The sequence below is a fragment of the Trachurus japonicus genome, chromosome 14, assembly GCF_045865225.1.
Source record: "Trachurus japonicus isolate A0001 chromosome 14, Traja_1.0".
NCBI lineage: Eukaryota > Metazoa > Chordata > Actinopteri > Carangiformes > Carangidae > Trachurus > Trachurus japonicus.
In genome coordinates this window covers 11,331,530-11,341,824 of record NC_140920.1, presented here as the reverse complement: position 1 = coordinate 11,341,824, position 10,295 = coordinate 11,331,530, and the positions used below count along the sequence as shown (strand labels likewise).

General features: G+C 42.3%; 1 protein-coding gene across 1 annotated transcript; it reads left to right on the top strand.

The window, feature by feature from the left end:
* Positions 1–274: 274 nt before the first annotated feature.
* kcnk4b (potassium channel, subfamily K, member 4b) lies at positions 275–8,533 on the top strand. Its single transcript, XM_085797502.1, has 8 exons — positions 275–457; positions 1,726–1,855; positions 2,108–2,393; positions 5,277–5,391; positions 5,482–5,642; positions 5,745–5,931; positions 7,100–7,242; positions 7,331–8,533. Exons 3-8 carry the CDS (start codon positions 2,205–2,207, stop codon positions 7,934–7,936), a joined length of 1,401 nt encoding a protein of 466 aa, XP_085653628.1. The 5' UTR covers positions 275–457; positions 1,726–1,855; positions 2,108–2,204; the 3' UTR covers positions 7,937–8,533.
* Positions 8,534–10,295: the final 1,762 nt, after the last annotated feature.

Sequence of the window (10,295 nt, the reverse complement as noted above, 5' to 3'; positions counted from 1 at the left end):
CTGTGATGTATAGGATGTACCTCTACTTAACAGGAGAGAATGACAGGATATGAAATATTATAATTATAGACTTACGCCAATAATAGTGCATTATGTCCAAGAAAAAAAGCATTGCAGGTCTTCAGAGTATTTCTGTAAAAAGATTAAAATACATATTTCAAATCTTTACCTCTTGGTCAAACAAACTCTAACAGGAGTCCACCTTTCATCATCACCTCCCTCCCTCTCTCTCTCTGTCGCGCGCTTTAATTCACTCTCTCACTCTCTATATAAAGTCAGTTTGAGTGAGTATCTTTTCCTCTCTTGTGTGCTCAGCAACAGCCGCACTCACTCACACACACACACACACTCACACACACACATACACACACTCCTTCTGTATACGGCTGCCTGTACTCATGGAAGATTCAGCACGAGGCGACTGGTTTTCTGGGTTCTTATGATCCGTCACTCTGAGGTAAGTGCACACACACACACACACACACCCAGACAACAGGACGATCAGATGCTTCAGTATCATACATCTCATAGATCCTGAGGGACTATAAATGGTAATAAAGAAGAGGGATCACAATGGGCATGGCCCAGCAGCAGCAGCAGCAGCAGCAGCAGCAGCTCTGTTGTCGAGCCATATTATAATTTCCTTTTGTGTAGTGGTGCATAATCTGTCTGCCATTCTGTGTTGTGGTGTACAGTAATTACACTGTATATCAGCTGCTTTATTGTATTGCATCTTGTTTGACATATTGATAAATATTGGATGTGCACATTGGAGTTTGGATTAATATACTAGAATAATATATTTGTTTAAAAAGAAAAGGCTGTTTCATAAAATATACTGCACCAAAATATGTTAAGCCACTTATACTACTATATTGTATTGTATGAATGCACATACTATGAACTTGTGTGTATGTGTTCATTTTAACAAGTGGACAATCCCTTTGTTTCTTCCTAGCATCCACAAAAACACTAGCCAGTGTATATTTTTTCTGTCACTGTTTTCAGAGTTTATGGCTTTAATTTTGGATCAAGACCAGCAAATCTGCTGACTAAAGAACTGCAGTCACCGAACTTTACAAGATGGACGCTTGTTTTTTTGCTGCCCAGTGATGCAGAATGAATCGTAAGAGGCAGGCCTCCTGGTCCAAATGATAAAAAAAAAAGAAAAAACCTCATCTCTTTAAATAATTTCTGATATTTCCGGGACAAAGGGAGAGTCAGACACGTCTATCAGTCTCTCAGCTCCATTGCTTTAACAAGGTAAGGATGCATCAGAGTGCAGAGCCTTGGCTCCAGTTTCACTTTTAAATGAGAATACCTTCTTGGTTGGGGCTGACGATCACACCCAGCCAAGTTTTCACAGCTTGACAACACTCATCACTCATCTGCCTCAAGAGATCCCTGTTGCTCCCGTCAACTTGAGGTAACTTCACTTCTTCTCCTTCTTCTTCCAGTCAGCTTAACCAACAGTAAATGAAAGCTTCACCTGGAATTGGAAACCCTCTTTTCCTTTTCTTCATCCATCTTTTACCCATGTGTGGGTGGAACAACAAACCTGAGCTGCTCCACCTCACAAACAGAAGTGGCTTTCGTTGTTGCCGACAAGTCGCCCATCACTGAGGATTATTCTCACCACTGACGAGTTTTGCGTTCATGGGAAAGTGAACGTTGTTCTGCTGAATCGTGAATGTGAAAATCTGTGTCTGTCATCCTTCCTACCAGTGTCGCCTCCTTCAGAGTTTGAGGGGGACGGACTCCCCAGTGGTTACGGCTCCAGGGAGTCCATCCTCAGGCGTGGCTCTCAGAGGGACTGGAAGAGACGAAGCCGTGGGCCTCTAAAGCGCAGTGACAGGTGGGCTCTGTTGTTATGTATGCATCTTATGACGTTATTGCCCTTCATTCTACCACATTAATATAAATTGTTAGGTACATCAGATGAACAGGTTTGTCTTTTTGTTATCAGGGATGTTGCATTTACTGTGTGTCAGCAGTGTGGTGAAGCTTGAGTCCATTTAATGCCTTGTGTGCAGCTAATAGACTGGCTGCTGCAGACACTGTGGTCAGTATAAAACCCTTGTGTTTGTGTGGTTTGCTGATGTTTCAGCTGCAGCAGCTGGGATCCAGGCCACGCCGACGTCGAGGCTGCTGCCAGAGAGAAACAACAGCCTGAGTTTGAGCTTGAGCTGGGCGGACGTTCAGCCATGCGCTGCTCCACCGTACTCGCCATCCTGACAGGGGTGCTCCTCTACTTGGTGCTGGGCGCCGTGGTGTTTCGCGCCCTCGAGGCTCCACGAGAGGAGGGGAAGCACATGCAGCTGGTGGGCACGCGCCGAGCCTTCCTGGAAAACTTCACTTGTGTGGACTCAGAGAACCTACAGACCCTGATAGAGGTACAGCAGATGATTGTTTCTATCAAGAAGAGGTAAACTCCTCCTCAGAGGTCTTACAATATCAGGTTGGGGTTGTGGTGTGTGTTTATTGTAAATGTATCACTGACACCATCTGTGTCATATCTGAGCTGCCTGAATCAGTGGTACCAACCAAAAATGAAGTAATATCCACGGTTACGGCCTTGACATGAAGTGGTTCTGATTATGATATTTCTTCTAATGACAAGAGCAGTAACAGATCTAACTACAAAGTCCTTTTTATGTACTTATTACGACCTCTCTGGTACCTGAAAAGTCGTCTAAATACATTTTCCCTTTACTTTCACTGTCTTTTCTACGCCAAAATAGTAACTTTTTGCTAAAAACCCTTGATTTTAGTATCTGACATCAAACTGGTGCTGATAATATCAATGAACATTTAACTTTTTTTTAATTCTCTGTTTATTTCCTTTCTTCTGTCAAACACATAACAGGGAGGACGAGGTGAGTGAGGCTACAAACTGAGTGGACAAAGGTGATCAGAGTCACAGAGCACAAAGTCAGAGCTTGTTGTTATTTACACATAAACAAACACCAAAGAGGATCTGAAGCTTAGAGCCTGGCCACCTCTTGTTGCTATAAATACATTTTGGCTCGGCGTGACAGATAACTCTGCTTCATATTCACTGGGTACCTGCCTGACTTGTCCATACGTCGCACCATACTCCGACCACAGTGGGGCAAATAACAGGTGTGGTCAGGGCAGCTGCAGCCTTATGGATGGATGGGTCAGCTTTAGTGTGCAGGCTATACGCGTGGAAGCTGAGTCATGCATAGGTTGTTGTGTGTTACGAGCTGGCTCGGCAACCGTGCTGTGATCCTGAGATGTTTGTCCTCGCTCCAGAATGCACATTGTAAATTACTGTTTTACACTGCAAAGCGATCTATAGATGCAGCGGCTGACATTTGCAAAAAAAAGAGGGAGTGAACAACATAAGAGCAGTAAACATGCGGTCCTTCAGTCAAACAAGCTGCATGTTGCTGTTGTTAGTTTGACAAAAGCTGTGTGCTTTTCCTGTAACACACCCTCTTTACTGGTTAAACAGAAGACAGACTGTACCTGTGGGTCATAATAATAAGCTGAACAAACAACGTTTTTAACTTGAGGAGCGTCTCAGTGTGCATAAATCAAACAAATGTCTGCCATGTTTCTTTTTATATGATGTCAACAACTCATCAAATCTCTTCTGATTATGATTTCTGATTAAACACATACTAAATAGCATTTTGTAGAAATAAATTGCAAAAATATCGATATGACTATTCTATAAGGTATTTGATGTATTAATATGCACCACTTTGGGGCTCCAAAGCTAAAACAACAAGAACAATTGAGTAAGAAAGGCAGCTCTCCCAGTCTCATTCTTTAGATGTTGTTCTGTGCAACAAGCAGCATTGTGAGTCAGGTTTCACTGAACCTGTCAGCTGATGTTTCAACAGGTCTTTAATAGACTCAAAGTTCCCACCTGCTAAAATGTGCTCTCAACCTGAGTAATGTGAGACGTCATGTCACACACTATACGGGATGCCACCCTCGGACAGTTGCACATTAATACCACTGGCTATTAATGTGGTCGGTCATGTGCATGGTGCCGTGGCACAGCTGTTTTTGAGGCCTGCAGGTGTGACCCTGCCGTTTATCAGTGCCCCATCTTCCTGCTGACAGGAATGTATAGCGCAGGATTTTGTAACCTGAATGTGCGTACATGGAGGAACTCACATGAATTCTGTAATCAGGTAAAAACAGAAACAAGTCATTAATGGGTCATTTTTGATTCACTATTTGAATGTGTTGTAATTTAAGGCTGCATGTTATGGCCATACAAAGCTTATGGTTCCCTCTAATCCCCTCTACAATATTAACTCATTTGATTTTGGTGAGGAAGTAGCTATGGTGAACTGACACAGGGACAGTGACATGATTTTCCTTTTTACCACTGTGCAAAACCCAGTAGCACTGCATCATTTTCCAAACCCATAAAGGCTGTTCAGCAATATTATAAGATACTATTAATCATCAGTCATAAGCTGATTAAGGTAGGGTATTTTACTACTTGAATAAGATCATGGATAAATTGACACTTGAATGACAATTTAATATTGCAGCTGGTTGATATGTGAGGCTTATTTTAACTGCTTTATAAAGTGCTTTGTTATTTATTCTTTTGACTGTGAATTATTATTATTTTATTCCTATGTGATACGGCCACAAAACTACACAACAGTGACATACTGTAGTTACTAACATGGGGATAACTCAAACCTAATGTGCTATTATGGCTGCTGAACACAGAAAGTTGATTTACACGAGGAGCATCTAATTAATGCACTAATACGGCTGGAAAACTAATAGATCTCATTAAATTGTCCCAAATCATCTGGGACAGACATCATATGTCTGCTGAGGCATCAAGCAGACGCAGCCCTATCTCTGTAATCACAGACTTCTAATTTATTAGCAATAATAATGTCTGCAGAGACCATGTTCCGTCACAGCTTCATCGTGTTCGGCTTCAGAATCAAAATAAACGAATGTCTTCAAGTCCCAATAGACACAAAAATAGATAATTAGATCAGGCAATTCGATTATCTGTCCTGGCAGTGGTATTGATATACTTGGGACCGAATGTAGACGTCGCAGTACATCATCAGTCAGCTCTTTGTCTGCTGGTGATCATGACCGTGCATTTCCTACAGTGTTTCCAGCTACCAGTGTGGAGGAGCTTATTCCCTGCAGCTGGTGGTTAAGTCATGAATTGATTGTTAAATTGATCATTAACTGAAAGATCAGCATGTCAGATATGAATTATGTATTTCCTCTCTTCTCCACTGTCTCTTCTCCAGGAGGTGGTGGATGCTGTCGGTGCAGGTGTGGATCCCAGCAGCAACGAAACCTTTGTCAGTCAATGGGATCTGGCCAGTGCGTTTTTTTTCTCAGGGACAATCATCACAACCATCGGTAGGCGTTCAGCAGCAGAACATTTACATCTTATTATTATGAGGACACATCTATTTCAGATTTTCTTCAACTTCTGAAATTGCATGTCAGGTTTTGGGAACATCTCCCCCAAGACGGACGGAGGGCAGCTGTTCTGCATTTTCTACGCCCTTGTGGGAATCCCATTGTTTGGTATCCTCCTCGCTGGAGTTGGAGACCATCTGGGTACTTGGCTGAGGAAAGTTGTCGCCAAAATAGAACTTCTCTTCCTGGTGAGACCCCAAACAAGTGATAACATAATGTCTTGTACATGTACTTCCCTCTATTTTCCCATTTTCCCTCATCTCACTGTGTTGTTTCCCCCCGGCTGACAGAAATGGCGTGTCAGTCCTACTATTGTGCGAGTGATCTCAGCCGTCCTGTCCATCCTGCTGGGTTGCCTACTCTTCGTTGCAGTGCCTATCTTAATTTTCCAAGAGGTGGAGGGTTGGTCTCTTCTGGAGTCAGCCTACTTTGTAGTAATCACCCTAACAACAGTGGGCTTTGGAGACTATGTTGCAGGTACACAACCAATCGATCCACCGCACGTGTCTTAATGTAACCTCCAGTTGTGTGCACACTCTCTGACCACTGTGCAAAACACAGTATAGCACTGCATCATTTTCCAAACACTTAACCCATAAAGGCTGTTCAGCAATATTACAATTAATCATTAGTCATAAGCTGATTAAGGTAGAGTATTTTACTACTTGAATAAGATCATGGATAAATTGACACTTGAATGACAATTTAATATTGCAGCTGGTTGATATGTGAGGCTTATTTTAACTGCTTTATAAAGTGCTTTGTTATTTATTCATGTACATTGCATCATGTAAACTCGTTATATGTTTGGGAAGTGAAATCTAAAGCTGTCAATATAATAACTATGTAAGTTACTTTCAGTATCTTTGAGAAAATGTGCCTTTACATTATATTCAAATATGATACTTGAGTAAATTGTCGGCTTGAAAAACATTCCCAGTGAGAGGTTTACATCAGGAAAGCAGGGAAAAACAAAGGTTAATGATTTGATTCATAATCAGGACACGTAGACCTACCAGTACTGTTGTCACTTAGAGAAAAGCGGGAATTAGATTGAAAGCAGGGACGTCTCCAGTCTGGGTTTGCCTGGAGTTTCCGCAGGTCACTGAATCCAACCCCACTCTTCCTGCGTGTAGAGATGAGGGCAGGGTTATTTTTGCCCTGAGGTCACATCACAGCTGAACTTGATCTAACCAGAGGGCCACATCAGGGTGGAAATACCTCATCAGTGCACAGATACCTCCCTGTTTATTTGGCCAGGTTAAGAACATTAACATAGTTTCCTGTGCACACCGCCAACAGTAGTTTTTTTTTAATTTTTTTATGCTGCACCAGCTTTTACATATTTTTGCACATTTGTAAAATCTTTTTTCCTGAATGTATTGATCTGCAGATGAATTGCTGAGAGACTTAATTAGTCTAAAAACCATATAGAGTATATGCCTGTCAGTCCTAATGCAACAATTTTCATTTACCTCATAAATGATTCAGGGTGATTTTCTTGTAAGAGATGAATTATTGAATATCTTATCCGCTGTCTAGTGTCTTCTCTTTTCAATGTTTATTTACTCCGCTGTAAAGGAGGATGGAGGATTGAATGTGTTGCTTTCACTGACTGCTAGTATGTCTTGGTGTCTTCTCTAAGGGGATTCTGGACATGCGGGCAGCGACCACTGGTACAAACCTTTGGTGTGGTTCTGGATCTTGCTGGGTCTCGCCTACTTTGCATCTATCCTGGCTATGATTGGAAATTGGCTCCGGGTTCTTTCGAAGAAGACCAGAGCAGAGGTAAAATTGGGGTCAACTGTCTGTTTCACCGTGTCTTGTCTTTTCCACTTCCTTTCCATCACGTCTGGTTTTATCCCTCTTGTCTTAGATGGAAGGATTGCGAGCCCACGCCACCGATTGGACCCAGAACATCCAGAACATGTCGGTGGATTTCCGCATCCCAGGAAAAATCGATGACCCCTTCAAACGTCGCAGGAGAAAGCGCCACCGCAGCCACGGTCACAGCGGATCAGCCTCAGGGCCCCACGAGGGAAAAGAAGATCAGAAAGAGAATCAAACAGATAGCGGATCTTACTCCTCTTCCTCCTCTTCAAACGAATCAGGGTCTGGATCAGAAACAGACTCCCAGGCCACTCAGACCGACCGAGTGCCCGAAGAAAAAGTGGCAGAGCCTGAAAAAGAGAAGACTCCTCCGGATCCCCACCTGTCTCAGCCTTTGGACTACTTTGGGGAGAACCTTGCCTTTATCGATGAGTCTTCGGATGCTCAGAGCGGTAAACTACATCTGGATCCTCTGCTGGATCCAACGCAACCCAACTCTGACAACTCCCACTCTCGACATCCTAAGAGGAGACGCCACAGACGTCCCGTCCCTCAGAGGACCCCCAAAGTCAGAAACTCCAACTATGACAAGAACGAGCGCAATGGAAACCCCAAACCAGTTCCAGATCTACAGCTAAACCTGAAGATTTAAACTAGTTACAGAAGCTCTGCTGCTATAACACCAGTTGAGAGATATGACTTATTGAAGATGTGATAGAGGGGGTTTTCAATGTAGCAATTTATTTGTGTATATCTACTGCTTACTTACAGACACTTGAGATGAAGACATGTTTCAGAAGCCTTAGCCACTTGCGGTTTGCATTTAATGCCATTTGCATGTGAGTGTGTATGCCTCAAACAAAGATGATGATGTTCCAAGTGATTTTTATGCCTATGATCCCGTTAGTTTCTGGGGAACCACTGCTCTCTACTGGGCCAAGACAGAAAATGCACTATCACGCTCTCAACACGAGAGCTCCCTGCCTTTTACTAATCCAAATAATGCAAGAAACAAGAGAGAAACCAACGCCAAAAGGTGAGAAGAAAGCAAGAAGAGAGATTGTTTAAGTTCGAGACTGTTTCTCTTAAATCCTGCCAACAATTAAACGGGTACTAAACAGGCTATTGTACATTTTTTGGTATGTAACTTTTCTAATCACAGTATACGAATATAATATTTGCATTCTGATGGCCAAATGCTTCAATCCTAATGTACTGCATATATATATAATAAAGATTTTTTTAAATGAATGCAGGACTATCTTAGAAGTAGATGATTTCTAAAATGGTTCATTTAGGTTCAGGGCCACGCCTCAATCACACCTCCGATCACCAGTCAAGCCTACATAGACCTGGTTAACCCTTTCTTCCTCCGTTTGCCTCAGATTTGTCGACCCACCCCCCACTTCTTCCCTTAATCCAGGCATCTTCTAACCACATCCCTCTCTCTGATCATCCCTACTTTCATCCTTCCCTTCCCCCATCCCTCTCTATTCAACCAGTGCCTACTCTTCCATGTCTCATTTCAAGGTACTGTCTTGGAGGCATGTAACCAGCTCGGCTGAGACTGAACCTCCACTCTGAGTCACCCTCCGCCGGTCTTCATTACATCATTACACCAAACTTTTCTTCACCTTCACCTCTCCGTACAATATCCATTCACCCATCCTCAACACAACACTCCATCCATTAAAATGTTCAAATGGCACATTGTTGTGGCGTGGTCCTTGCAAGTGAAGAAGCTGTTCCAATCCTTATTATCAGAGAGAGACGTGATAATATTTGCGCAAAAGGCAAGTTTTGTCATCACACGTTAGGTTAGTGTCCTGGTGCACCAGTGGGAATAGTTGCAGTCTCAACATGCGTATAGAAGAACCAGGTAAACATGTTTAACAAAGCCGCGGTCCAGCACAATAACATGCATTTGGGGGATACTGAATCACAATGGGGGTCTGATGTTTCTGCAAAGACCAAAGGGAAACTGAAATCTGACATTTGTGATGGTAAGTAGAGCTCTCTGTCTTACAATGAATGCATGGTTCACATTAGCAGATATATTCTGTGAATGTCTGTAATTCTTCATTACCTTCAATCTTGTCTCATGAGTTTGAACTCTACTCAACTCCTGACTCTGATTAGATTTTGTTGATGCATTAGCTGAAGGGTTCAGACACTTTTTATCCCCAGCCTACACTGTTTGAAACAATGCAATGATTACAAAAATACTTCTTTGTTTAATTTTTTCAAGCCAGGTGATAACACAAGTCAGTAGGATTAATCTTCTTGGCACCATGAAGTCTGTACAAAACACATAGCAATCAATAGAAGAGTTATTGATGATTCAGTCTGGCCAATGTCTTTGACCCACAAACCAACATTGACATCCATAGAGTCAGGCCAATTGCTAATAACTACTCAAATTTTTAATGCAGTGTAGCATTTCCCAGATTTGGTCAACAACAATAAAAGTTTTCTATTGTGTACAGAGAGGGAGGAAAGTGTCAGTGTAGACCGATGGAGAAAGACACGTGCCACAGGACTTGAATAGCATAGCACATACAGTACTGTATAGAGGATGTACTGTAGCCTATATGAATGCCCTTCAAGTCGTCAATATGGCCCTTTTAGCATGTGCTATAGTTGCTCAGTTGATCCATGTAATTGATACTTATCTGGTAACTCTACCTTGGTGTTTCAATCTGAAAATGGCATCAAGGACAAATGTGGTGCAACAGCAAATTGCTTTTGTTATTCATTCATTTTTGGAAAGGACAGAGCTAATGTGCCTTAATGTTGTAAAATTAGCTGATAGATAAAAGCTGACATTGCTACCAATTTATAATTCCAAGCAAATAAAAGCTGCTTTTGTTTTCCTTTGGAAAATGACCAGCAGGTGGCACACACTGACACAGTTTCCTCTGTACGACAGTCCAGGACACAGTACAGTAACCTACTTCATTATGTCCAAGGTCTTTGTCTGAAGTCTCAGTGGACTTGCAATTGTTTGTTAG